General features: G+C 40.7%; 1 protein-coding gene and 1 pseudogene across 5 annotated transcripts in view; both read right to left on the bottom strand.

The window, feature by feature from the left end:
• The window catches only part of LOC146455258 (protein mono-ADP-ribosyltransferase PARP14-like), a 104,613-nt gene that overhangs the window by 66,272 nt on the left and 14,962 nt on the right, over nt 1–23,379 (bottom strand). For all 4 annotated transcript variants that reach the window (XM_085094531.1, XM_085094533.1, XM_085094532.1 and 1 more), the window contains 5 exons: nt 8,425–8,664; nt 7,881–8,120; nt 5,010–7,300; nt 2,863–3,087; nt 1–1,597 (listed from right to left, as the gene is read on the bottom strand). The exon at nt 1–1,597 is cut by the window's left edge and continues 102 nt beyond it. In XM_085094531.1, the coding sequence (XP_084950657.1) occupies nt 1–1,597; nt 2,863–3,087; nt 5,010–7,300; nt 7,881–8,120; nt 8,425–8,664 (4,593 nt within the window). The remainder of the gene's footprint in view (nt 1,598–2,862; nt 3,088–5,009; nt 7,301–7,880; nt 8,121–8,424; nt 8,665–23,379) is intronic.
• LOC146455259 (uncharacterized) lies at nt 19,030–21,819 on the bottom strand (annotated as a pseudogene). The gene is made up of 2 exons (XR_014859064.1): nt 19,914–21,819; nt 19,030–19,825 (listed from the first exon to the last, which is right to left on the bottom strand). The product of XR_014859064.1 is annotated as an uncharacterized LOC146455259 (transcript).

The raw sequence follows: 23,379 nt of genomic DNA, 5'->3' as shown, positions 1-23,379 counted from the left end.
GTTCCACTTGTTTTTCCACCGTTACCTCTACACTGTAACGAAGCTCAAGAGTGTGGATTCTGTGCATGTGTTCTTGGGTTAAACTTTTGATCGCTTCATGTTCTATAACCGTTTGTTTACAGTTTTCCTTCATCAGGTCACTGACTGCTTTCAAAGCTCCTTGAAGATCCTTTTTACAACCAGCATACAACAAGAGGTCTATCTTCCGATTGTCAGTTTCCTGAGTATTTACCGATGTATTGGCACTCTCATTCCTTCCTCCAAACCCGAAGGCCGCACTAGCCACTGTTTCCTGAGTATTTGCCGATGTATTAGAACTCTCATCGCTTCTTCCAAACCCGAAGGCCGCACTGGCCACTGTTTCCTGAGTATTTGCCGATGTTTTAGAACTTTCATCGCTTCCTCCAAACCCGAAGGCCGCACTGGCCACTGTTTCCTGAGTATTTGCCGATGTTTTAGAACTTTCATCGCTTCCTCCAAACCCGAAGGCCGCACTGGCCACTGTTTCCTGAGTATTTGCCGATGTTTTAGAACTTTCATCGCTTCCTCCAAACCCGAAGGCCGCACTGGCCACTGTTTTGAAACCTTTGAAAATTGTAAAACATACAATATGCAATATACAATATATAATATACAATATATAATATACAATATGCAGTACATCAATGGCTTTTTGCCATCCCGATTCTTGGGAGGATTTCGCACCAGAGGCCTCCTCCATGGCCAAACGAATATCTTTGATCATACTTTCCTGGAAAATGGTCATCTTTACGAGTTTTAACGACTTTGGTGTTTCTTTACTCAGTTGAAGAATAGCGGAAAGCATTGCGTGTGCACAGGACTTTGCAGATACCCCGAGGATGCCAGTTCCAACAGCTGGAAAGGAAATAGATGACATTCGGTTTCGTTCAGCTTCTTGGAGGCACTGCGTCAGGGAGCTGCTCATGTCTGCAGGGAATTGATCACTCGGGACGATATGGAAGAGATACCTTGCCGTTAGATTCCCCGCTGATGTAATAACAACAGAACCTGGAGTCTGAGGAGCATTTTCGGAACACTCTTTTGCGATGGAACCACCTCCTGAACGTAGTATAGCAGCTCCCGTTCCACTTTTAGAGAGATCTAACTGACTGTTTGAGACGACTGCAATTGCATCAGTGGTTTCTTTAGTGATGTCGCCAAGTTGCACTCGAAAACGCAAGGACCCCACAGATGTTTCTAAATGATTTGGTTTTCTTTCTTTTGCTGTAGAGAATGTGGTAGGGGTTTTGGACGATGCACCATTTTTGAGGCCTTTTCGCTGATGTGGATCGGTACTCTTTCTAGTGAAACTTGAGGCACTACTTTTTCTTGCCAGCTCCGCAGCTTGGAAGGACTGTATAGTTTGAGTATCTTTATCGTGCAGCACAAATCGGACATCTCTCACTGACGTCGTGGGGTTCTTCTGGCTGAAAGACATTACTTCATCGAAGTAGATGTCGGCTACCTGGTCTCGGGGAAATTGCAGGGTACCCGTTCCAATTGAAGCAAACGCAATGGACCCCATATTTTTGTTGTCACCCTCCTGTAGACACTTTTTGAGGATCCCTCTGAGAACCTGAAAGCGTTTTAAAATACGGCAATAAACATTTCTAACACTCAGGTAAAAAAAAAAAAAAAAAACAATTGCTGGAAAATAACTGAGAGGGTAAGTTGTTCAAAAGAACCGCACCACTATAAATAAAGCTGCTTTTTCGGATAATTTGTACCGGGAAATGGAACTGCAAATTTGTTCACGGATTCTCTCAAAAAATATTCGGTTATGTCACTCGGTTGATAAATAGCGTGCTCGGATGCTCACGTATAAGACCGTGTAAATATTTTTTAGGCCATTATTGCTTTTCGCATTTGTCATTGAGCACTTAATTTTCTCCGCTCAAGGCTAATATATAAATCTTCAACATTTGTACATGTTCTACAACTGAAAGAGGTAAGAATTGGGGCAGCGCAGTTTGTAGCTTCTGTAATTTATTTGAAAGAATTCTATTCGGCGTTGGTCCAAAATACGTAAACACTGCAATAATCGAAGTGTGCCTACACTAAGGCATTATAGATATGCTGCAAATTGTTTCAAGGGCTCTGATAACAGAGACAATTTCCTTGGCGTAAACTTATCAATACGTCACAGTGTTCTGAGATATGTTCTATAAAAGCCTAAGGGTTAAACAGTGGCTACATGATTTGTGGGAACACAGTGGAGTGATCCAATTAGCATGAATTCTGTTTTAGTAGTATTCAGCGTAAGTCTATTTGAGATGTCATTAGCCAATTATTGACTGAGTCGAGGTCCCGATTCAAATTTTCGTCAATAATAGTTACCCCCTAGTAGCTATCTTGTCTAAACCTGTCCCCTTTGGTTTTCATAATTTAGACAAGAGGGAACGTACTCTATTGTATCAGTAGGCTGAGTCTCAAATCTGCTGTCTTTGCACTTCAACCGACCAAATTTAACTTTTCTGGCCACTCCCTAACTTGCACTGGTAGGAATGGTCTGAAATAGTGGACTTAGTCTGTAGTGCTCAACGGTTGCTTAGGCTTACTTATTGTATTAACAAAACGATCGGCTGGGTTTCACTGTAGATAAATTGTTCCTTTTTTCTCAGAAATTACAATAGAGCTACCTGTAGTTGTGAAAAAAAGGTCGTATCCCTGTCGAGCATGAGCAGTAGGTTATATTTTGCTTGAACGGACGGTATGACAACATTCCACGAAGCTCTCCTGGGCTATTTGGTGGCCATTCACCCTCATAACTACCCTCACAATATATAAAAAAGTGCTGCCAAGAAATATCAGCAATATGTAATAAGAAAATGAATGTGATACCTGCTTTCCTCTACCCTCACTCCACTGAGAACAAACTGCAAATGTGACAGCCTGGCAATCGAGTCTTCCCGTTTGGCTAATTACAGCGATATCACCCTCAGCAACCGGGGCTATTTTGGTACACTGCTGTTGCAAGTTTTGACCAGCGGCTTCACTGAGAGCTTGTGCACACGGATTTCTGTTCAAATCGAGGTCCGGTGCTGCTGTTCCGACTAACATATCTGCCTAGAATGACAAAATAAACGAAGATAATAGGAACTTGTTAAAAATTTAAAACTAACAACTTCTTATTTTAATTTTCCAAATTAGATTTGATGAATATCTTCTTGGGTTTAAAGGGAGAGTTTCACGGTTCGGCGCATGTGCGAGCGATGACGTAGGCGCTATCAAGCTAATTGTTTTTGGACCAATTAGAAGCGAGTACACAGCACCGGCGGGATACGGCGGGGAAGTCTAGTTAACTAGCTGACATAAAATAAAACTGACCGGCCAATGTTTCAGTCACGTTTCAGAGAGAAAAGAAAAGGCTGCCCATGTAAAACACATGGGGTTTTTGCAATGCTTCGTGCAAATGTCTCATGACACCCAAGAAATGCCAGAACTTAAGCGAACGCATACGGTTTTATTTTCGTACAATATATTACAGTTTATCTCGCGGCATGGATCTTTTTATTACGCGCAGTTCGAAAAGCCGAGAAGCTCCCTCAAACGTACGTACTTAGGACCAGCATTTCATCAGCATTCAGTGATAAACTAACTATAGTGTGTTCGTTCGATAGCCTGATTTTATTAGACCAGCGAGAAGGCGAAGAACGAGAAATCCGCAAGCTTCAAGACTGCGACCGTTTAGTAACAACAACACTGAGCGTCCTTCCGAGATGCTGGAATGCATTTGAGAAAACGCAGCTGTGGTGACAAATCAAAACTGCGTTTTCCATTCGCAATAACCATAATTTTATAGATAAATAAATGCCTTACAATATATTTTGTAGTTTGCCGCAAATCTTTTCTTTTTTCTAATGCTCGCTACTGATTTGAGCCCGCTAATAGACGACTACAATTAAGTCGCACATTTGATCTCAAATTTATTCGCTTCGCGTCTCAATTTTTTCCATGCAAAGCAAAACACTGATGTTTGATGCTGTTTGTCGGTCGAATTCTCCGTTTTTGACAGTTGACTTCCATATGAACAAACAGTACGATTGAAATCTGGAAAATCCTCGCGAGTGAAATCGTAATGTTTTGCATTATGAAAGTCACTGAAGGTGTGAAATATTTCTTCATCTTATACACCGTAGATTGCACAATCTCTCTGTTTTATTCGTACAAATAATTTGTTACAAAACACGGAAAAGGAAACTGTGAGGAGAATTGCCATTAGGGTACTGTAGAGGGGAATTATTATTATAAATTGGAAGTCTAGGGTTGATCCAAAGCCAGCCGTGTTGACTGAGTACATGCCTGCAACCACTGACCTTTGCCATTTCCAGCGAAAGCCGATGGTCGGCGAAATCGTTGTCTATTTTAAACAGACTCATCCCTTTACAAATTTTCCACGGTTGGTGAACGTATTTTGTTAACCACACAGGACATCTACATCCACTCAACTCTGTACACTTTTACTTCCGTGCTTCCATAGAGTCCACAGAACGTCCCGTCGCCGGTCGGCCGCGAACAAAAATCTTACAAAAATCGAACTTATATTTACAACAGGAAACAAAGATTATAAAAAGTGGAGAACGAAGAGCGGATGATCAAAATTCGGGCGCGATTTCAACAGATTGTTCCACCACAAGCTCACATCGAATTTAGTGTCGACCCGTACAATTTATTTTTGAGCCGGTGTGCTCGCGCATTCGCTTAACCGTAAACAGCGGACTTAAAGCGAGGAATTAACTAAACATTCAGTTTGATACTGTTCCCTACTTTGGGTAAACCGTTATCTGGATGCCCCCAGAAGGATGTTTGCTGAAACTAAACAGGTAACGATCATTCAGTATTTGTCTTCTCCAACCTCTGCAGTCGCCTTCTTTTTTTTGTTCATAGAAAGCCCAGTGAGTGACGCATAAACGAAATTACGTTATGAAGGTTTGGATAGATTGTTGCACACGAGTGGGCATAATAATAGTGTTAAATATTTGTAATACCTTTTCTTTGGCGAGGTCGTTAACTTTTACGGTGATGCGAATGCCTTGTGGGGATCGACCTGGACTTCTTCTTGGTCTAGGCGTCGGTTTATGTTGAGTACTGCTAGCGTGAAGCCCAAAACTTGCAACTTCAGGCTTTTCGTTGCCAATAAACGTGGGCTTGTTTGTAAATCGTTTCCTCATTTCTTCTACAAATGCAGTGACTGTTGGATCGTCATTGTTAACAAGATGAATCTCCAATAGACTACACGCAGGGTTTTTCGTGCAGAAATCAACGACGGCGTCTAATATGACTTTTGCACAAAGGTCACGGGGAAAGCCATACACACCAGAACTGACGGCTGGAATGGCGATGGATTTCAAGCTTTTAGCTTTCACGAGACAATTTGTGATGGCGTAATGCAGTACACGTTCTCTCTTTTCTTTCTTCTCAGGGCTATCCAAGTGATTCCACTGAGGCCCAACGGTGTGGATGACTTTGTCACAAGGTAACCCACCTGCTGTAGTGACCACTGTGCTACCCTCTGGGAGTATACCTTTGTCTCTGACAAAGTCGTCGCATTCATTTTGAATCTCTTGACCACCAGCTTTAACAATGGCAGCGGCAAGGCCCCCGACATGGTTCAACTGGCTGTTAGCTGCATTGACTATGGCATCCGCCTTGTGTTTCGTCAGATCACCTTTCAAAACAGAAATTGTTTTCCCCTCTATCGTAAGGTAACTGCACATGGACTTTGAAGATGACTTTCCAAGATCGTTTATTTCTGGGTCAACCTCCATGAATGGTTCTTCCTGTTCATTTCTCTCTTTTGTGAGGATAACACAGTGATTTCGATCCTCTATAGCTCGCAGAGATTCAGGACCCTTTCCTTGTAGAATGAATTTCTTTATCCCTGGCTTCTCTATTGGAACAAAATCTTTCTGAACAGCGAGTAATAGTTCCTTTAACTTTGGAAGGCATTTTCTCAGACCTTCAGCAGTGCCACTGACTTCGATTCCCTCACAGGTAGAGGCGGGTCTCATATCTAGACAGCAATCAGCAAGATCTTTCTTGAGTCTGTCTAGTTCTGATCCCCATTTTTCGAGAATGAAGCGGGTGGTCCCCTGATCCAAAGGAAAGTTTCCATATAGAATGGTGTTTTCCTCGAGGAATTGTTTAATACAACCAAAGCATTCCTTTACGTCTTCCGCGATACCGCTCACCCAAAGGGTACTGGAGGGTAAGTCTGCAATAATTCCAATCTTGAGGGTGGAGGTAAGTTTTAATTGGTAATCTTTCCATTTACAGCTTTCAAGCACTAGCGTATTATCGGGCGTTAAGGGGAGACTGAGTTCCTGAACGGCATTCTGCAACACCGTTTCTGCATCTGCTACATTTTTTGAACTGACGCCGACTACTTGTATCTCGTTAGACCTTTTGGTTTCATCGTAAACAAAGAGTGCAAGAATCTCCCTTTCTTTTAGTAGACCCTGCGTGAATTTGGAGGCTGGGGGTTCCTTCAATACATTTTTCACGTTCGTAGGAAGTTCAAGGGTCTGTTTTATTATCTTTGAGATGAACTGATAGACTTCAAGTCTGGCTTCCTGAAGAACACTTCTTGGTCCCTTCAGACGCAATCTGTTGCTGTTCAGGTCAACCGAAATTGTAAGGTGTTGGTGCTTCTTTTGGAGATTTTCGCAAATGCCAGACATTTTCATCAATGTCAGACGTCCCCTCGTGATGTCTCTCTCCTCTACCTCCACTATTGACTTCATGAGCTCTTTGTCCCTCTCAGCAGCTTTGATCAATTCGTTGAGCCTGAGCTGTTCTTCCTCTACATTACTCGTCTTGCCAATAATCTGGGCACACCTTACACGTGCATTGAACGACACTAGATAATTAGCTGTTACTGGGGGTGAGCTCAGCTCACATTCCTCCCGCCAGCGTTGTGTTATTTCGTCAAAAAGCTCAGCAGGGATTTCGATTTGAACTTTGTTGAAACTGTTAAGAAAGCATTCCAAACCCTCTACCCTTTTTTGCCACAGTTGACGAGAATCATTCTTCTTTTCTGTTGGAAAAATGATGAGAACTGAGCCTTGGGAATCTTCTGAAAGTTCAACTTGTAGTTTTTGCTTCTCATACTCTGCCTGCAGATCACGTTCGTGGTTCATTTTGATGTATTCAAAGACTTCAGCGTCGTATCGTACCTCCGTTTCGTTTGCCTTTGCAGATTCCAGAAAAGGGTAATATGGCTTGACTTCCAGATTTTGTCGATCCAGAACATGTCTCCTTTTGATGACATTCTGAACACCTGCATTATAAAATACATGGGTTTCAGGTTAGATAGAATTGAAGTTGGAAGAAAAAGGAAAGAGAGAGGGTGAAAGAAAAAAAACCCAGATATTCATAGCAATGCTAAATTCGATGGACAATGACAATCAGAGTGAAATTCAGTATATCACCAGACTTCCGACATTAGCCAATGAGTCATAGGAACAAAGATGCTCGTTACATGAGCAATGAAGCTTAGTCACAATTATCAAACCAAGTCCTCTCTCTACTAGAATATAATTGACCCAGAAAATCGAACAATGTTTTTTCATTGTAGATTAACTCACAGCTGTATGTTTATTTGTTAAGGGCAATTGGTTGCTTGCTTTTATCATCAAGGCCCTTGATGGTAAAAAAGGTGAACGATTTGCCCTTATTTAACAAATAAACATACAGGTCCGATCAGTTATATGCTAGTAATGACGCCGTGTTTATTTCTAGTATATAACTTAAGTTAAAATTGTTTGACATTTGAAGAAATAAGAAATGTTGTCGGCAGAGTCCTCTCGCGGCCAAAAAGCAAAACGGCATCATCATCGTCATCTTAAAATTTTACTCACTTGAGGGATCCTCAAAACAAACCAAGGCTTCGTCTTTATCTTTTCTTTCTACACAGCTGACACGGCTCCCACCACTCTTTTTCTGATTTTCAAAATAGAGTTCTATTGTGTCGTCCGTTGTCTCGTTCTTTAATCCCTGGACCTGAATACAAGAGCAAATGGGCACTCGCTCCAGTTGAAGATGGTTTCCTTCAAAATCTTTTGGATCTTTGGCAACTTTGTCGAATAGAACCCCAAAATCTGAATAATAAAATGATAATGACAAGCTACTTTAGATATCTGAAGTCCATAATGAAAAAATAAAAGAAAGCCCTTCTAACTCAGTTGAGTGGCGATTCTGAAACACCTTGCATCGCAAAACTGATAAATGGAGCACCTTGAATATTAATAAATCTCAAAACCAGTCTGAATCAAGACTCATCTCCGCATAAGGAACGATATGTCCCTGTTCTGTGAAGGCCGATGGGAGTTTATATGTAGAATAAACGTCGAGTCTTTAAAGCTCTTTTATATGCCTTTTATGTTCTTCTTTAATGCTGCTTACCTGGTTCAGTGTCAAAAAATACCAGTGCGTTGTTGTTGCAGCCTTTATACACCGCAGTGACCTCTACCGAAGAAAATTTTTCCAAATAGTACCTCACACAGTCTTCAGAGGTCGTCTCGTTGAGTCCTTGAACATGGACCTTTAGTGGATCGAGTGGAACTTTTTTCTTGGGAGGTTGCCTGATCACTGTGACGTTTTTCTTGTCAATGATATGAGAACCCTCAAGAAGCCGTTTTAAATCTGAAAGAAAAACACGATTTTTTTATGTACACTCCTTAAAAACTAAAATCTTAAACCAAGATTTTTCCTTTCGTTTTCCACTACATTAAAATTGAGACGGAAATCATCTTATATTAACACAGGAGATCTTAAATGAAGACTATTGGAGTCTAACTTATATATAAGATAAAAGGTCATCTTAAATATTATTGTCTTTAAGTCATCTTCATTTGAGAGGCGCTTATCTTAATCAAAGTACATTGAGGCATCTTACTTCATCAAGCAAGTCTTGCTATAGCGCTCGCGCTCAACCCCTGCACGAGCAAATACACCACTCGCCAACGTAAACTTGAAGAATAAGAAGCAACCATGTCGACCGAACAGGCTACACAGTGGCCGCCATATTTTTGAAAACAAGAGCGGCAGTTATAACACCATATAAGGAGTGCATGATTGACGGAAGCGAATCGCCAAATGCTCGCGGGAGTTTTTATTCGAGGGTGGCTTATCAATGAAATCGGTGGTAAAAAAAGCCGTTTATATTCTTCAAGCAGTGGAGAGTGGAAAATTTACAAGAATTTCGAGACAATAACTCCAATATTCGAATGAGAAGACATCTGGACATCAAATACGATCTAAAGTCCCCTTACATCAATTTAACATGTACTAGACAGAGGAATGAAAATGGAATGAAGAAATTACTGTCGCTTTTTCAACCGACTGTTTTGTGAAAACCAAAGATGAGTTTAACAATTCTGCTGCGTCACCCATCAGAAGAATAAGTGTAGTGACAATTCAGACAATCTGCAATGAGACGTTTATAATTTACAGGACTTTTAAGACCAACAAAACAGTATTTAAAATGCCGCGGCCCAGCCTCTGTTTTCCTGTGAACTTACCGTAAGCTGATTTGTATAAGTTGTGTCATTTTAGATTTGGTGTTAAAGTACTATGGATTGAAATTTGTTGTGTTTTCATTGCTCCATATATCATGTTCAAGCTTAACGGTATTAAACGCTCCCTGTTTTTGAATGTAGGCTTAAGAGTTGACCGTTATTATATTATTATTTCTACCTTGCTTCGAAACTTAAATTGAGATTGTAAAACATCGACAATAAGATTGTTCAAATCTTGAGTTAAGATTAAAATATAATTTACCACCGCACTTTGGATCTATGAAAAATCATCTTAATCTAAGACGACATCGTCGTATAAATAAGATGAAAGTTATTTTATCATAAGATGGATCGTCTTCAAATAAGATTTACCCGCTCTTTCCACAGCACCAGAATTAAGTTGAAAAAAACGACTTAAAATAAGAGTTAAGTTTTTACGGAGTAAATGTCCTGAATGCGTGCCTCTATTGCTTCATAAAAATTAAAGACAGCTAAATATATTTTCATCAAACAAAACAATGACAGTATCAACAAAAATATTTATAGATATTTTCAAAAGTTTAATATTAGTTAACTTCTTCCTTCAAGATGAAAAGACGTAATCGTGGTAAGGGAAGGGCAAACAAATTTGAAACCCATAATTCGCTGAGGGGTTCCCAGTTCCCAATCTTATAAGAAATTTCACATAGCATAACATTTTATTCAGGAGGCTTCAACACAATTACAAAAACATCCTGAAAAGGGAAATCGTGAGTTAACGAAAATGGCTCCGAGCTCCTCACGAGTTGTTTCAAAAAGTCGTGATGTAGTCAGAAGATGATAAGCAGTGTTTGTTTGGTCTCGAAAGAAATCGGAATAACTCGAAAATTCTCCCGAAATCTTCGGATGGTACTCGACACCGTTCGGGTAATGAGCGGCTTACCTTCGATAGGATACAAAACGCAAAAAGAAGCGATAAGTAAAGCTTAACTGAGATCCATCACAATTAGCTGATAGCTGAGAAATGGCCCAAATTTTAGCTGATAGCTGAGATATGACTTTTAAGTCAGCTATAGAAATTAAAATTTCTTGCTGATAGCTGAGAACCCAGTACCCCAATAGAGACCCTTTAACTTGTGACTCCAAAACTTTACACCCAGCCAAGCGTAGTCGAGATTCCATCCAAATAATGTTGAAGGTCACCTTGAAATTTCGAAATATTCTCAGGAGATGCTTACTTAGATACAGTAAATTCGTATAATATCTTGGAAATTCTGCTCACACTGCAGTAGTGAGGGGGGGACCAGTTAGGCCTCTTTTTCGCGGGGGATTCTCATTAATACGCGGGGGCATACATTAACGACGATGACGTCACCGCCTATTGTCTTGATCACTCATTATAGGATGACGTCATATTTTATTTTAGTCTTACGAACAGGTTATGAACTGGTTTGACAGGTTGATCAATGATGTCATGCTCTATTTTTAACTTATGGCAGTCATGGGCGGTATCACCGGTTTGACAGGTTTTTGAAGTTATTTTTGGATACATGATGTCATAGTCTATAGCTATTGTCCTTAAGTGTATAAAAACGCAATAGCGGCCAAGTGCATCATTCACAAACTGTGATGGTTCCAAACGTTCAAGTCGATTTGACCCCTAAACCTCTCCTGACAGTAGACGAAGTGCAACAAATTCAAAGGCAGAAGACAGCAAGTCTTGTTGGGCATGTGTTTCAGTTAACTTACGCTGCTATGTTTGACTCCCTTATTGAAGAAGAAAAAGTGAATCGTTGCAATGGTTGTGCCATCAACCACCCGAGTCAAAGACAACACTCTTGTCTTATGATGGATAGTGAAGATGGCTGGTTCTACTACCACGTTGATGTTCATTCAACTTGAATGAGGTACTAAAAGCAGCTGACAGCATTTGCAGTGTGCTTGGTTTCAAGCTGGGAAAATCGTGGGAAGCCTACGTTTCCGAACTACCAAAGCTGCCTTGGACCAGCGTGTACCTCACTTCCCTTGAGTTGGATAGCTTTGGTGAGCTTGTGCAATCGAAACAGCTACAAGAGCGCATTCTACATGCTCTTTACTATGGTCCCTGTGGAGAAGAGAGTAATGCTGTGAAAACTTGTGATGAGCATATGAAAGTTGACCTAATAGAAGTAAAATGTCCCGAGAATGTTGTTAGAAAAGAAGAAGAACTGATGGAACTTGCTTATATGATTAATGAAATTAAAACTAAAGTCTGTTTCTGAAATAATAAAGTGTGCACATTAGATAATTCTGAGTCAGTTTGTCTTTGTCATTATTCGACTTAACATGGGTTTAACCCTCTCTAGACTTGAAATCCAGTTTTGCGTCTACCGCCTTATAGCGAGAAAAGTGGTTACACCATCAAGTGAAATAACTTCACTTAAAGGAAAATTCTCTGATGTACAAGGACCGATGCTCGACAAGTTAAAGAATCTACATTCAGAAGTCTTCACAGAAGTTAACTGGGGGAGATTATTGCTATTCTTAAATTTTGTGGAACAAATTGGGTTAACCGAGGAGGAATGGAAAGAAGTCTATGATATCCTAGTTCCCACGCTCTCTCAGCTATAAGGATAGTTATATAAGTGAAGGCATGTAATGAACAATTATAACGACTTCAACCGTGAAGGTAGACGTTGCTGATGGGCTGTTGTCCGCCTTCGCCCTCTTTTGGATTCGAACGAATCTTTAACCGCATTCGCTGCGTATTAGCTTGCTGTGGTGGTAAAGTAATTGTCCAAAACTCTGAATTTTGCGATGGAGAAAACTCTCAAAAGCATCTACCTTGACCCAAGTCAACCCGCAAGTTTCGGTGGTTTAGATGCTGTCTACGGGGCGGTCAAAGAAGAGGGAAACAGTAAAATTTCCCGTAAACAAGTACAAGATTGGTTGAGTCAACAAGATGTTTACACGCTTCATAAACCCGCCCGCAGACATTACAAAAGAAGTCGAGTGACTGTCTCTGGTATAGATGCTCAATATCAAGCAGATCTGGTCGATGTTCAAAGTCTGAGTCGATATAACAAAGGTTTCAAATACCTGCTGACCTGTATAGATATTTTCAGCAAGTACGCTTGGGTGGTGCCTTTAAAGACGAAACAGGGACAAGAAGTAGTCAAAGCTTTTCAGACGATTCTATCGTCTAGTCGTAAACCACTCAAGCTGCAAACAGATCAAGGAACTGAATTTCTCAATCGCGTGTTCCAGAAGTTCTTGCGTGATAATGACATCGATTTCTTTACAGTTAACTCAGGACTTAAAGCATCGGTTGTTGAACGTTTTAATAGAACATTTAAAAACAAAATGTATAAATATTTCACTTATAAAAACACTTCATGTTACATTGATGTTCTCCCGCAACTGGTTAAGTCTTATAATAACACTTATCATCGTAGTATTAAAATGAAACCTAGTCAAGTTACTAAAGGGAATGAGGCTAAAGTGTGGCATACGCTTTACGGTGATAATACACAGAAGCGTGTTCGTTTCAAATTTCAAGTAGGAGATCGTGTGAGGATTAGTAAAGTGAAGCGCTGATTTGAAAAATCTTATCTTCCAATCTTTACAGAAGAATTATTTACCGTGTACAAGCGATTTCCACGTCAAGTACCGGTCTATAAGCTTAAAGACGACGCGAATGAAATCTTAGAAGGAACATTTTATGAACCAGAATTGCAAAAAGTAATTAAGAATGATGAAATATATCGGGTAGAAAAAGTTTTGCGTAAGAGAAAGCGTAACGGTAAAGTAGAATATCTTGTGAAATGGAAAGGTTATGAAGACCCCAAATTTAACTCTTGGGTTTCTGAAAGTGATCTAACAAAATTGTAATTAAGGGTTTTTTGAGTGTATTTAATAAAATAACTTTAAAATGATCAAAGTGTCATTGAGTGAACTATTATAAATTAAGATCCCCCTTAAGAAAGTGATCATTTGATTACTAGAAAGCATGGAAGCAACACAATTTTATCTGCATCTACCTAGTAATAGTAGTCTGGATAAATTCCCAAACAATACGCTAACCGAGTACCGAGTGGGATTACCCCAGACCATTAATTTGGAGGGGGACTGGTAAGTAGCCTTGACGGAGGTTCATTATCCACATAGCTGGAATAACGTGCAAGGAAATTTTCTGAATCGATTCCTTCTTCGCAATCGTGAGCTTCATGGAGTGTGGGAAACCATGATAATTCCACCAGGTCACTATGCTTCAATTGATGCTGTTATTGCTAAGATTAACGAGTTGGTGGATAGTGAAAAGCGTTTCAAAGATGATGTGAAATTCTCATACGATTCTCTGAGTCGGAAAGTCACTGTAAACTTACAAAATAACACAGAAATTGTTCTAGAAAATATTGGATACATGCTTGGCTTCCAATCTCCAACCCAAGTTATTTCAAAGACCACCACAGGTGAAAGAGAAGCGGATCTGGAACACGGTTTTCATGATCTATATATTTACTGCGACATTGTGAAGGGACAATATGTCGGAGATGCCCTTGTCCCCCTACTGCGTATCGTTCCAGTAGAAGGCCTCGATGGTCAGTGGATTAGCAAGTCATTCTTGCGCCCGCAATACATAGCTGTCAGCAGAAAGCAAATTTGAAACAATCGAAGTTAATATAAGGCGCGATACAGGAGAATTTGTACCATTTCAATTTGGTAAAGTGTTGCTCACACTTCATTTTCGTCAGAGTCAACCTCCGTTCTTTTAAAGGATGAAGAAACTTCACACACCAAATCATAAGTTGTACGAGCAGTACTATGTTAATCAGGCAAAACAAAAAGGTGAAAATTTGCCAGCCTTTCATGGCGCTCGATCTCAGCAGGGCTATGGACTAGGAGGTATTTTCAGAGGTCTGTTTCGCTGGGCGATGCCTCATCTACGACAAGGTGCTAGGGTGCTTGGTAAAAAGGCCTTACAAACAGGTGTTAATGTTGCCCAGGATGTAATTGAGGGGAAGGATCTTAAGAGGGCGGTCAGTAAACGCGCTAAACAGGCTCTGAGTGATATTACTTCCCAGAATTCTCCGCAAGAGCAGTCAGGTGGTGGTCGAAAAGGTATAAAAAAAAAAGCTCATCTTAAAAATATCAGTTCACCTCCAAGCAAGAAACGAAAAACAACTCCGCGGAAGCAATAACAAGGAACGTTTAAACTTTTATCGGGAAACTAAGAATGGCTTTTGTTCACCGCGACTCAATAGAGTGTACGAAAACGGAGCTAGATCTTTTCACTGTTCCCACCACGCAGACGTCTATCACGAAAGGACAGTGGATAGAATATCACCCTTTGAGTAACATCACAGACAGCGGTCCCATCGAATTTAATGTCTCAGGATCCGGAGAAGAATACCTAGACCTGGCACGCACGCAGTTGTATGGCAAAGTCAAAATTACAAAACCAAACGGTGCCGTCTTAGACCCCAACGCACAAGTGGGCCCCGTGAATCTATTTCTACATTCCTTATTTTCACAAGTGGATGTTTCTTTAAACGAGCGACTGATCTCACCATCAACTAATACTTACCCCTACTGCGCTACGATTGAAACGTTACTAAACTACGGTGAGGATGCTAAGGCTAGTCAGCTGTCTATGGCCATGTTTTATAAAGATTCCCCTGGAAAGATGGACGCTGTTAATCCGACGGCTGAGAATGATGTTGCAAACATGGGCTTGAAAGCTCGCTATGAGTTCACAAAAGGTAGTGATACGGTCGATATGACTGGTCCTATTCACAGTGACATTTTCTTTCAAGAGCGTTTATTACTGAACGGAGTTAACTTAAGGCTTAAGCTTAACAGAGCCAAGAATGCATTCTGCCTAGTCTCCTCAGCCACCGGTCCCTATTTCAAGGTGGTCATCACTGAAGCGATCTTGTATGTTAGAAAAGTTAAAATCGCTTCCTCTATCGCCTTGGGACACGCCGCTGCGTTAAAGCAAACTACTGCCAAGTACCCCATACGTCGAGTGGACTGTAAAGTTCTAACGATTCCAGGAGGTTTCGGGGCATTTAACCCAGATAATATTTTCTTGGGTCGCATTCCCAAGCGTCTAGTATTGGGATTAGTGGACACAGAAGCATACAATGGATCTTACACTGCTAACCCCTTCAACTTTAAACATCACAACCTAAGTCAGGTCGGTGTTTACGTGGATGGAGAGCAAATACCTCGGAAACCTCTCTTTCTCAAGCTTGAGAAAGCTGGCGGTCAGAATTTCATAACTGGCTTTCAGAGTCTTTTCTCCGGAATTGGGGCGTTTTCCCAGGATAAGGGAAACCAGATGACTCGAAGCGATTATCACCAGGGATACACCTTGTTTGCATTTGATATGACCCCGGATCATTGTCCGGGTGATCATTTTGAGCTTATAAAACAAGGCAACCTTCACGTAGAACTTCATTTCGCTCAGCCCCTTGCCAACACAGTAAACCTCATCATCTATGCAGAGTTTGAAAGTGTTATCGAAATTGACACAAACCGAAACGTTCTCTACGACTACAACAACTAAGCATGAACACCATTGAGCTTTCACTCATTTTAAGAAAGGATAAATATAGCAGAGCTGTGTTTCAAGGAGTCTACCCTTCAGACAAACTGCCGACGAGTGTTTTGTCATACCCAGCCCTGTTTATTGCCAATGTGGATACCAGTGACAAGCCCGGATCTCATTGGGTTGCATTCTACTTCACCAAGGAAAAACAGGGAGAATATTTCGATTCCTATGGGCAACCTCCAAGCAGTTATTCAAGAGCATTTACTCCTTTTTTGAACAACAACTCTAACAGCTGGATTTTTAATACTGTGACATTGCAAAGTATTAACTCGAAAGTTTGCGGACACTACTGCATATATTATGCCTTATTTCGCTGTCGTGATATAAGCATGAGCACTATTGTACACCATTTTTCTAACAACAAACGACGAAATGATTTTCTTGTTAAACGATTTGTCGAAAAATATTTTCCTCTAAGTCTAAAAAAATATACCCATGTAAACGCACAAGGAGTGATAGCACAGCATCAAGTTCATTACATACTCCATGTAATAAAGTTTTAAAGTTTTTTTATTGAGGATCACAATAAAGAAAACATTTACATTGAAAAAAAATGTCTGTTGTCATGATTTATAATCGTAACCAACGAGCAGCTTGGGGGCGTGAAGTTAACACTCTTCGCTTTTGCTTTTTTATGGGGGATGTAGTAGTGACTGGTGTTGGAAGCCAACGGGACGGACTCTCTGGAGTTTCCTCTCTGACCTTAGTTTTAAACTCGCGAATGACATTCTGTCTTTGGGGATTACGAACCAAGTTTTCGGGAACGTTCATTCGGGCCAGGCCTCTCCCAAAGACCGGCCATGCAACAGGTTCAAATCCCTTGCGGTGGCGTAGTGCATCATTGATTAAATCCACTAAGTGAGAGCCGGGAATCGCTTTGTTTTCGTAGATCAGTTCCCCTTTATCATTCCAATGCAACACATTCCGATTTTCTTTAATTTTATCTAAGAGTTGTCTTGCCCCCGTCTTGTAAACCTTAGGAACGCTTTTCAAAACTTCTTCCTCAACAGATGTTGCCACTGCTTGTGGTATCTCTTTACTATTTTCTGGCTTTGATAATTCTACGAGCGGTTCACTCTTTGTCATCGGTTGGGCTGCAATCCTAACGTTTAACGGTTGGCCTTTTCGCTGATCGTAATAAGTCAGATAGCGCTGTAATACTTGATTGTATAACCTCGCTTTCTCTTCGTCGTCTAGCTGTTTACTCGCCAAAATGTCCGACATTTCGGCATCAAAACTCTTCAATTGCTGTGTGAGCGGTGGTGATAATACGTTTTGACGATTTTGTAATCGTTCTAGGGTATTCTCGGGAACGAGAACCATTCGTTTGGTGTGATTCATTTATGTCAGGAGTGCGCTTAATACTTTCAACACGGGTGGCAACAAAAGTCCTTAAATATTTCCTCCGCGTTGGACTAATATTTTCTTCTTCTTGTTCAGTGGTGTTGTTTTTTGCGCTAAAGCCACCAAGGCTTTCTTGTGTGTTAGCAGTTTTCTCTTAATTGATTTGCTGACTGGCACTGTTTGTTCTAACACGTTGAGAATACACTCACAAATAGTTTTTACCAAAGCGTCGTCTGCAAATTTTAGAATCACTTTACGTTGCGCTGGAGTACACCTTGCAAGGAGTTTCAGAAAATCGTGATTCTTTCTCAGACGCTGAGCCATGCTCAACTGATGTTCTATCACTATGATGCAGTGTTTTTATACCTTTTTGACATAAGCAATCTGAGTCTCCCCGGGGACAATGTTGGTTCTCAAGCGGAAGTCCCTCGGTGTTTCTGCTTTAAGGTCACAAAACAAATAACCAAAAGCTTCGTCGGTAGCGTCTTGAAATGATTCGCGCATATAATTCACGTGGCCGGGGAAGATCTGCTTTGCCAAGTCAATCACTTGACTGCTATCGCGTGGGGATTTGAACAAAACCAAATAATGACAATTCAAACTCATATCTCTCAATTCTTTTCCCCGGTAAAAGATGTTTTGCAAAATAAAGATAACACTGAGGTTTCGATGATGACAGCCTTTAGTAAACAAATTGGTGATTCTCTGGTCGTTACTCAATTCGTGCATCAAATCATCGAGGACCACAAGATTTCGAATAGATGGGTCTAACATAGACTCCAAATCATCAGGCACTCCTTCAACGAACGTAATGTTTGCAATAGTGTTAAGCAATTCATCATAAGTCGGTTGATAAATTCCATAGCACCAAATGATATTTTCAGGAGAACCTTTAATCATGTCTTCGCCCGATTCTAGTAAACGTTTCACAAATTGGGTCTTACCACAGCAGGTTGGACCGGCTATTAAAGCGGGAAACGGGTGTTTCAGTCTTGGGTCCATGATTACAACTGACCAACTGAACTACATGCACTCTTATTTATAGAAAAATGGTTCTAGGTTCACCCTCTTTCTCGTAAACACGAACCATCTTGATAGTTTGTAGTTTAGCGAACTGTAACCAATATTTGCGTTCCAATTCGGAAAATTCATGTACTTGACTTAAATGATTTGCTAGTCGAACTAAAAATGTTGATTGACAATCTGGGACCGGGCAATGTTTACATTTTAGTCTCTTCATGTTACCCCTATGAAAGGTTGATTAAAACTGACGAAAATGATTTAAAACATGAAATTTATCGGGCATAAAGGGCACGAAGGGCAGAAGGGGCATTTTTTAGCGCAGTGTTTTACCTAAGAGCTCGTGTGACAACGAAGTTTGCGTGAAGAACCCACGCGTGGGATCGCGCGTGGACTTCGCGTCTGCATTATTAGTCAGAGATCAAGCCAAGTTTCAACCAACTTAGTTTATTTATGTTATCACAAACTTATATACATATCTATATTTATACAATCTTTAAAACTATTTGGAAGGCAGATAAATAATATAATACAATATTTCTAGAGCGCTTATACATCGTTGTTCTTAACCTTAACAAAAAAAATTAATTACAGCACATAGTTAAATTTCTAGAGGCACAGTGGTAACTCCATCTTCTAACACTTTTCGTTTAGGTAAAAATACGAAAAGCCATCCCTGATTTGTTCATAGGTATACATAGTATTGTCGACTACCCGAAAACCTTTGTTCAAACCCGAACTACTCTGTTTGGTCAGCAGAACATTAAATATTTTTCTTTGTTAATGTCGTTTGTTTTTTTATTGACCCCTTTACAACTGAACTTGTCATAAGCACCAAAACAATAGTACGTCTTACTACTGAGACCAATTATTCCATCGCCCGACCATTCTTCTTTAAAAAGCCCAGGGGTTCTTTTATCGTAAGCTTTGTTTTCGCTTGTGTCGGTTCGAGGGAACCAGTTACACTTATCTTGTTGAAATTCTTCCTTTAACTCTGGCCTTACTAAACTCTCTACTGATGGACCTGAAAGGGCTATGTACGCTGAGTCCGTATCCATCTCACAATACTGAAAATCACAACGATCTAGATATTTATCCATAAAGTCAAAATAAAACTGAAGCATTCTAAGTTTAGCGTACTGGTACACAAAAAAACCGATTTGCATGGGTAGATTTAATTAATTTTTTTCTTACAAGATTGTACTTCATAAGTATTCGCATCAATTTGATCAATTTGTCTGAAGAAGGGCTTGTTGATGAGACGGGAAGCTTTGGTTTCTTCACAAAACTTGACCTCTCGATGGCGCTCCTGATCTGTAATCGTCTTTCCATAACTAGAGTTGCCAACCTATAAATAAAATGTATGAACTCGTAAATAAAACAGATGTAAACAATAAACGAAACAATAAACTTTTTTCAGATAAAATGGTACTTACCAATTTCATTGTATCCGCGATAATAGCTTTATTTGGGTCAACATCTCCCGCACGTCTAGCATCGGACACAGCTTCCCCAAAGGGTTGGAAACAAGGAACGGGTGTGTACTCTATCACCTGGTAGATGTGGGTCACGTCTAATCCATGCTCAAGATACCATTTGATAAGCGGTGTGGCCAACAGGACCTTCTCTCCGAAATAACTACCGATGAGGCTTCTTCGAGCTTGTGGCATGATATTTTGCTCCTCAGCAAACGCTTTCATGTACTCGCCAATGTCATCTCGAGATATTTCCGTGTTTTTGAAGATGGGGCACATTTCTGCAAATTTAGGTTTGAGATGGTCGGGTACCTGAACGTCACACTGCACCACTCCAAACAGAGATTCGTCACAGATTGCTTTTAAAACCTGATCTTTAGTTAAAGTCTCGTGATGGTCCAGGGGACGCTGAAATTTAGTGGACAGAAAGTGTTGAACTTGTGAGTTTGTTTTCTTGAGTCGACGCCACTGGCATTCAAATACTTCAATGAGTTGATATCCTTGCTCTTCAATGCATTTGGAGTTAGCTTTTGTTTCTGCCAGTAACTCTTTCATGGGTCGTTTTCTTTTTTCGTTCATTTCTTTTCCCTCTGTTAAATGGCAGTCGTGACCGTGCCACCAGCAACCATGGAACTGGAACACTGTTTGGGAAGGACCGTGAAAACCATCCACGGGAAGTCTTCTTTCGCCGATGCGCTTTTCTGTGGCGTTGATCTGGTGTCGTATGTGAATGCCACGGTCTTGAGCCTCCCATTCTTACCATTCTGTTGCAAGCTTGACAGAACTTTCTTTTTTAAATCCCGTTTCTTCTCTCCGTCTAGTAAACGAGCCGGTGGGCATATTTTGCATAATGGCCCACAGATACAGTGCATTGGCATCATATCCCACTATTTTCTGACACATTTTGGGTTCTTTTCCTTGGGCTGTCATTTCTACCTCTCTGATCTTGGTTTTGTTTTTTTTCGTGGTAGCGATGAAATATGATGCTGGGGCCTCCTACCATGTTTTTCTTAAACAGCGTGTACAGGTCTTTGTTTTTTTCATCAAACAAGGAAAAGAAAATGCCAGGTTCCAGGGTGGTGAAAAGATAAGTTAATGTAACGCCAGGTATAGAAATACCTTGTCTAAGCATGTCAATGTTCTTATTTTTCCAAAATGCGCACATCTTCTCCAGTGCATCACAAAAGGGTTGTACATCCAGGTTGTTATACCAGACAAGAAAATCTTTAAATGTTTGCATGTTGTTCTCAGACCAAACGTTAAGGCAGTACTGGTAATCTTCCTTGGTGATGTTGTCTTTCTTTAAAGAAGAGTAGAACGCTTCATGAGGAGGAAGGTATGTTTGATCTAACTTGTCCAAAGAGTCCATCCACTCATAGGGGAAGAAGCCTTTAGTTTGTGGACACTCGTAAGCTTTAAGAAACTTATCGTAACTAAATCCAGGCGCCAGGAAGTTGGTGACATCTAAGAAGCGGAGGTGTGCCGTCTTCAAGCACATAATATTATTATTGCGCTTAATAGTAAACAGAACTTCCTCGTTTTGGACCAGGACTGGGAAGAGAAATTCTTCTACGGCATTTAAATCATATTTTCCTGAGTTGAAGCCAAGTACAGGAAGCTCTTTCAGGTATTCGTCTAGTCTGTTCCTCAATTTTTTCAAAGGGTGTTCTCTTTTCCGCGTAGGTCCAGGTCTTTTTACTTCTCTTTTTTCGTTTGTATACTCTGGAAATTCTTTACGTTGTTTCTCGCGCCTATTATCCAGCGCACGGTAAAATGATGGCCCTTGCTCTTCTACCTCATCGTCTAAGAAAGCACGATCTTCCTCCGTTTCAGACTCAATGTCTTCTTCTTCATTATCCGTTTCCATGAGATCTTCTCCCTAATCATCACTATCTTCTTCTTCAGCGCAATCATTCCTTTTTGTCTGCTCCCTCGCGTCCTTTTCTAACTTCTCATTTATGGCGTCAAAAAGAAAGGAAAACTCTATTTTCATCTGGCGATAACTTTCTTGACTTATTTCTACTAGATAATCGACCATCTGTTTGACAAGTTGTTTGGAATCCCCTTCTGAGATGAAACATTTGGGTTGATCGTAGCCTGGTACGTTTGAACAGACGCTGACACTCAAAGGGATGTGCTTGGTTTCCCAGGTTAATTTCTCTGTATTATTGAGACCAGTGTTAGGGCTGAACATACACTCAAAATCAAAAGTGGCCCTGTAAGGGAAGTACTTGAGATGTTGAGGAACGGTAAAGCCTTCGTCCTCTAAGAGCTGAAATATGGTAGGTGAAGTCTTGTACGCACCCCCAGGAAACTGATAACACACTTTAGCCTCACAGGTTCGCTCGTGACGATGCAGTTTTCCTACATGTCTCCAATAGGTTCCGCATCGAGAGCAGCAGTACGATTTGGCGTATTTCTTCATATCTTTGATGTATGAAAAGTGATTCTGGTACAGGTTGAGGTATAGAGTACTCGGGTAGTGGCAAAGGGAGCGATGTATCAATTGCGCTGCAATCTCTGGTGTAGAACCCTTGTCTTCTTTTATCGTGTCTTCTTCACCCTCTTCTCCGTCATGTTTGGTAGGTTCAAGGCAATAGACGAAAAGGTTAACTTCAAATAGATGTTCTAGGTCGGACAGTTCTGTAAGCTTCACACCACAAAATTTCTTTTTCTCGGGAAACGTTTCGCGATATCTCTCGTAGTAGTGTTTAGCATCTCTCTCTAAGTTTTTCGGGTGACAGCCGTTATGAACAGCCAGGGCTCGGAAGAAACAGAGGTTGTCGGTGTAGATTTTTCCCGTCTGACGGTTTCGATCCAAGGCAACTAAACCATGGTTTTCAGCCAGGTAAGCAGGTAGATCTGTGCCTCGTCCTATAGTGTGGCCTCGAAGCTTCGTTATGAAAAATGTGACATTAGTCACTTGCTCTACGACCCATTTAGAGTTGGGGCGTCGCTGACGCACCCATTCTAGTACATCAAGATTTTGCAGTGCTTGATGAACGCGTTGTAAATCAGCCGCGGTTGAAATCTGGAACGGTTCTTCAAAAACTTGATCGTTGTTTCGGAACGCGTAATAATATTGCCGTTGGCCAGTTTCGTTGTTACGCAGTATAAATCCAAAAGACACATTCAGCTTAAACACCGTCGACTGGTCAGTAAATATGTCGTCAAGATGTTGTATAATCTGTTGCGGTTGAAGGGAAGTCAGGCGATAATTGTACCAGTCCAAAAGACGGTTTTGTCTGTTAAAGCGAGACCTTATTTGATACCAATGGTGCCGGTACTCTTTGCTCGTCTTCTGGAAGGTCAGCCAAGGCCCTGGAGTCTTCTTGCCAGTTTGTACTTGAAACTGCTTTTTTCTCGATAAGATTTCGCTTTATTTTCTTGGCGCTAGGTCCCGAAAAAAGTAATCATACACAAAATG

Source organism: Pavona decussata, unplaced genomic scaffold, assembly GCF_977016875.1.
Source record: "Pavona decussata unplaced genomic scaffold, jaPavDecu1.1 SCAFFOLD_281, whole genome shotgun sequence".
Classification (NCBI taxonomy): domain Eukaryota; kingdom Metazoa; phylum Cnidaria; class Anthozoa; order Scleractinia; family Agariciidae; genus Pavona; species Pavona decussata.
The sequence above is the reverse complement of the archived record's forward strand: the minus strand, read 5'-3'. Positions and strand labels throughout refer to the sequence as shown.